This window comes from Neltuma alba, unplaced genomic scaffold, assembly GCF_004799145.2.
Source record: "Neltuma alba isolate B1F8T4 unplaced genomic scaffold, ASM479914v2 tig00006913_pilon, whole genome shotgun sequence".
NCBI classification, from domain to species: Eukaryota; Viridiplantae; Streptophyta; class Magnoliopsida; order Fabales; family Fabaceae; genus Neltuma; species Neltuma alba.
Genome location: NW_021634617.1, coordinates 14,475 through 20,230, shown reverse-complemented (window position 1 = coordinate 20,230; position 5,756 = coordinate 14,475). Strand labels below are relative to the sequence as shown.

The 5,756-nt window shown below is 34.7% G+C and overlaps 1 protein-coding gene across 1 annotated transcript; it reads right to left on the bottom strand.

The window, feature by feature from the left end:
* Positions 1–1,213: 1,213 nt before the first annotated feature.
* LOC114751421 (AAA-ATPase At5g57480-like) lies at positions 1,214–3,573 on the bottom strand. The gene is given in 2 exon segments (XM_028940096.1): positions 1,214–2,803; positions 2,806–3,573. Coding segments are annotated over 2 exon segments (1,554 nt in total). The 5' UTR covers positions 3,362–3,573; the 3' UTR covers positions 1,214–1,805.
* Between the last annotated feature and the right edge of the window lie 2,183 nt (positions 3,574–5,756).

Genomic DNA, 5,756 nt, shown 5'->3' with positions numbered 1-5,756 from the left:
GCAGCCTTCATATTCGAACTTACAACCTCCACAGTCACATGGAGATAACCTCATCTTTATTCCTAAGCTGGCCCTCAAATTATCAATTGAGTTATTCAAATTTAACACGAATATATCCATTTCAAAGAACAAAATGTTAAAATAATCTAGGTGATTGATCTGGCAAATTATAAGCAATAGTCAATAGGTCCGTTTAGATTAGCGATAAAAAAGATAACTTATTCTCAATATGACTTTTAGAAAAGTGAGATTGAGTAAAAATTAGATTAAATAATGTGATTTATATTTAAATTGATTTTTATAAAAGTTAGTTTGTAGAGTAAAAAAAAAATTATTCAGATTATGATTGAATAAATAAGTTTATTTTATAGAATGATCTAAATAAATACGACTTTTATTAAATAATAAAAAATATAAATTTATAAAATATAATAATTTTAAATTATTACAATATGAAAAAATTATATTTAATGAATAAAATATATTTAAATTAGAAATCATAATAATGTAAAAAAATTTAACCAAATAATATTACATAATTAATTAGATGATATATTCTGAATAATTTATATAAAAATAAAATTATAAAAACTTTTAAAAATTATTTTCGTTTAAAAAAATATTAAAAATAAATAATTAAAAATTGATTAGGAAACATAAAGAATATATAGAAGCATGAAAATATCATAAATATAAAAGAAAAATGTTTTTTAATTTTAAAAAACTACTTTTATACAAGTCATAAATAAATTTTACGTACTTTTATAATCATGCTTGAAAAAATAACTTTTAACTTATAAGTATCAAAAATTGTGATAAACAGCTTCCAAAGTCACAAACTCACTTATCACTTGTATCTTAAACGCTCTGCAAACAGGCACAATATACGTCATACACATGGGTCAACGAGTCCCCAAGTATGGAGAAGTTCAAAAGCGGGCATGTACAATTTAAATAAAAATGTCACAAGCCAATTTTTAAATGTAAAAATTGAAAAAAAAAGTATTACTTATAAATAATAGCAAACAGTACCGCTAATTTCAAACTACTTGCAACTGGATAGTCACTCTAAAGTCTAAATAGTAAATACTATTATCCTCAACTTGCAAATAATCATTCATCTGCAATCACCAATCCTTACCTCAAGACGCATTAAGGTGATATTAGTTGTATGAAACAACTTTAAAAAGCAAGAACAGGGGCAGCTTATTACACCAAATTAAGGTGAGCCATCTGGGACAACGACAATGATGATGATGGTAGTTGAATGTAGCCCCAGTAAGATAGTTAGTCATCAAGGAGTCTCATTTTCAATTTCAGTGAGATAAGCTTATAAACCAGAAAGAAAGAAAGAAATCTATAAATTGCTATATTCCCCTAACGAAGTCCCCATCAAATCAAGCTCCTACCCTACGCCAAAGCCATGTGCACCCCAGATGTTCACCAATATCCCAGCTGGCTTACCAAGCATGTCAGGTTGTAAAGCCCCCCCACGCACAAACACTTCCCAATTCTACATATCACAATCTTACCTACTTGTACTCATTAACTAATGCTCATTTCATTCATATCATAGCTAAGGAGGGAAAAGAAACACATCATAATAACAATCATAATAATAATAATAATCATAATCATAATTTATGTCACAGATGTTTCAACTTTGTTTCAAAGGTTGTTACTTTACTTCGCCCCCACTACTACAGGCTGTTTCATATTCTATCTTATATTGTCTCTCCCATGAGCTTACCCTTAGAAAACTTTTTGAACATCAAATGCAGAATCTGTCTTGTGTGTTGTTGTATTCATTTGATCTTCCCTTCTTCTTCTTCCTCCTCTGCTTCTTCACCTCCCTTGCTGCAACTGTCCTCTATCTCCGACTCTTCTTTAGGACTCTCCAGAGCTCTTTTCTCTTGTTCTTCCTCTTCGTCTTCGACCCCGCCATTTGTTCCTCTCAGAACTCCATTTTTTTGGTTCCTTTCTGCTGCCAGCTTCAGTGTGTCTAACAATTCCTTCACTGCTTTTTCCTTGAACCTCCGGTTCTTGATCAAAACCTCGCTGATATCAGCCGGAGTCATGCGTGCCCTGTCGACAACTTGCTCTAGTTCCTTCATCACTGAGTCCTCCAAGTCACCTTCTTCGTATCCCAGATAGTTCTTCAGCAGAATCTTGAGAGCTGAGAATGAACAGTAGCTCATGAAAATGTGCATATCCATCCTCCCACTTCGTAACAGAGCAGGGTCCAGTTTCTCAATGTGGTTCGTGGTGAACACGAAAATCCTCTCGCTCCCACAACAAGACCATAACCCATCAGTGAAATTCAACAACCCAGAAAGCGTTATTGAATTCCCACCATCTTCACCACAAGCAGAGCCGCACGCACCACGTATCTCAGCACCGGGATCATAGTAATTCCTCGAACTACTATTGTTGCTGTTCTTCTTCCTGTTGGTCAGGTTGATTGAGCAATCAATGTCTTCGATGACAATAATGGATTTAGAGCTCGTCTTCATTAGAAGTTTCCTCAGTTCTGAATTGTTATGAACTTCTGTTAGTTCCAGGTCGTATATATCATACCCGAGATAATTCGCCATTGCAGCAATCATACTGGATTTTCCGGTTCCTGGAGGGCCGTACAGGAGGTAACCTCTCTTCCAAGCCCGACCCGTTTTCTGGTAAAACGATTGGCCATTCGCAAAATCTTGCAGATCTTCCATGATCTCCTCCTTTCTTTCTGGGTCCATGGCTAAAGTATCGAACGTGCTGGGATGCTTGAACGGCACCGATTCCCAAGGGTGACCCGAGAGTCCAAGGACCCACCTCTTGAATTCGTGTACAATAACCGCTCTTGATTCTTCCTCCTAATCTCATTCGCTTTCTCCATAATGTATTCCAAGTAGGAATTCAGAATCAGAGATTTATCCTTCTTCTTGATTCGAAGCGTGAACCCTCGCTTCTCATCCGGCAGCGGCCGCCACGAGAAGGTCTGGGCTTGCCTCTGCGTGACGACGTGCTCCCAGAGCACATTGACGCCGTTGAAAGTATCGACGATGCTGTCATTGTGCGCGAGGCCGAAGGTGAAGCCGCTGGAGTTGAGGGCACGGGTGAGGCTGAGGCGGCTTCCGGTGATGGAGACAGAGGAGCTGAGGTAGAGCTGGACGGCGTTGTAGAGCTCGTTGGTATTGACGCCGTCGATTTCTGTAATATCGAAGTAGCAGTACGAGGAGAAGCAGTGGAAGATCCGGTTGAAGAACTTGATGGTGGCGAACCGAAGCTCCGGCGGGAAAACCGTCTGAAGAAGAGTCTGAGAGAAAGCAAACACACCCAGCAACGATGCCAAAGAGGTCCAAAACTCTCTCATTTTCGCTCAAAATTCCTGTTAGGAATTCGAAGAGAGGCAGAGAAGGGAGAAAAAGATTGGGAAATGCTACAACACGATGAAAACGTTTTCCTCTATTTATAGACACCGGAGGGATTTGAAGAAGCTTGTGGAGAGAAAGAGAGAATAAAGGTTCAGGGTGAAAAAGGAGGGATGAGTACTCTTTGATATAGAAGAGGCTGGGACAGAGAGAGAGAGAGGCGGGGTGGCCAAGTACAAAGAAAAAACAGGGGTGGCAAAATAAAACAAAAAGGGTTTTTGAATTCCACAGTAATCAAAAATCAAGAATTAAGAATATAATAAATAGACCACCCAATTGGTTTTTTTTCCAAAATGATCCTATTTGATTGATATGAGAGAATATAAGAGAGAGGTACTGGTCACTGGATGGGGTCTAGTGCTAGCGGAGTGGGGTCTGCTAATGAAATGATTTTACAGAGAGAGAGGGAAGAGGGTTTTAATGGTGACTTGTGAAGAAGGGCTGAAATTAGCATAATAATGGAAAGAAGAGAGGGATTGGGGAAATGGCCATCTATCAGAAAACAAACCCATTTCATTGGAACTGAACGAGGGAAAGAAGAAGGAAGAAGCGAGTTGAGAGAGGGCTTTATTTACAGCTGGTGGCAGTGCCAGACCTGCAAATGAACAACCTTACAAGTTACAATAAGTTGTGTGTTTTTAGGGCCAAAAAAACACATTTCTTTTTTTTTTTTTTTTTAAAAACCTACGTATCTGATGCTGATAGAGATATGTCATGGATGCATGTGAGTTTTGCAGTTGCAGGTGTTTTTATTATTTATTTTTTAAAACATTAAACTGCGACGCAACCTAACTAATACATAGGCCCTTATCATTTCGGCTCCTTGGGTCGCCACAAGAGAGACGGTGATTAGGAAAAATTAGTGTAGACTTTATGGGATCAGATTCAGTTCATTTAAAGTAATGTGCCGTTTCTGGCATTTATTTCAATGGTCCTTGTTCATTTATTTCGGCTAAGGATACATATCTAGAACAAGGACCATTTCGGCTAGATATTTATCACATAACAGATGTATCATATATGTGAATGGTCTGGATATTGAGTTATGTCTAATTTTATTTTTAAATTTAATTTACATTTTTAACAATATAATAGTTGAAAAGTAATTTTTATTCTCTATTAAAGAAGAAAAAGTTAAATATGTAAAGTTATGCAATGAATCTGATACAATGTAATTCGTGATTTCATGAGATTTATGAAATCTGATATGATACACATGCAAAGGCCAATGTGATTTTAATTATTGATTATCACTCCTATTCAGGCCTTATTTGAATTCATTAGTAATAAATAAGTTATTCAAATATAGGTTAATACGAATTTACGCTACTTTGGAAAAAAAAAAAAAAAAACTCTCCCTTACTCTCATGGCAAGGCATCACCTAGAAAGAATTTTTTATTTTAAATATAAGTTATTAATCGATTCATTAATTGTTACTCTCTAATTTTACTCTTATTAATAATTAAGGTTTAGTGTTAAAAAACGCATCGAAATGTGTGTTTATCTATTATTTACATTCTTTAAGTTGGGGTAAACATGAAAAACAATTTTAATTTATGACGGATTTAATGCTTTAACTGTGATTTCTTAATACTGGTAAAAAAAACTGATTCCTTAATATGTGATACGCTAACAATTAAAAATTGCCATATAATAGGGACCGGTGGGAGTATTTGATTCTTATTACCGTTTTCATGTCAGCGTTGATTCTTATAATTTCAAATAATAAGTTTTGATTCTTAAAAAAAACAAAATAATTCAATTTTTTATTAAAATTTAGGGGTCAAAAGTTTTGGGTCCAAAAAAACTTGAGGGACGGAAATGAAGATAAGAACTATAAGAACCAAATATTGTATTAATCTTTTAAATATTTAGTTCTTCTCACTTGAAAATCAGAATATTAAAATACTGAGAAAATTAATAATTTAGTTTATAAACTTTAAGTCGATGTAATTCAACTTCTGTAGTCTTGGCTCATTTAGTCTTAATCAGTTCAAATATTAGTCTTTAAAAAATTAATGAAATATATTTTGGTAAAAAAGGGAATATACAATTTTATTTTTTAATGATTAATATCGCCAAAAAAATATTAAAATCCTAGGGACTCAATTGTAGTGAATCAAGATTCATAGACTGGGTTGCGTCAACTTAGCGTTTAAATATTGAATTTTAATTCAATCAAAACCCTAGGAACTAAAAAAATAATCTTTCCTGAATAAATATATATAATATGATACTCCTCCGATCCTAAAATAGCATTTTAGCACTATAAAATAAATTTTATATTTAGATTTAGAATAAGAGGAGCAACTTTTTGGGTTGGTTTTAACCGAGAT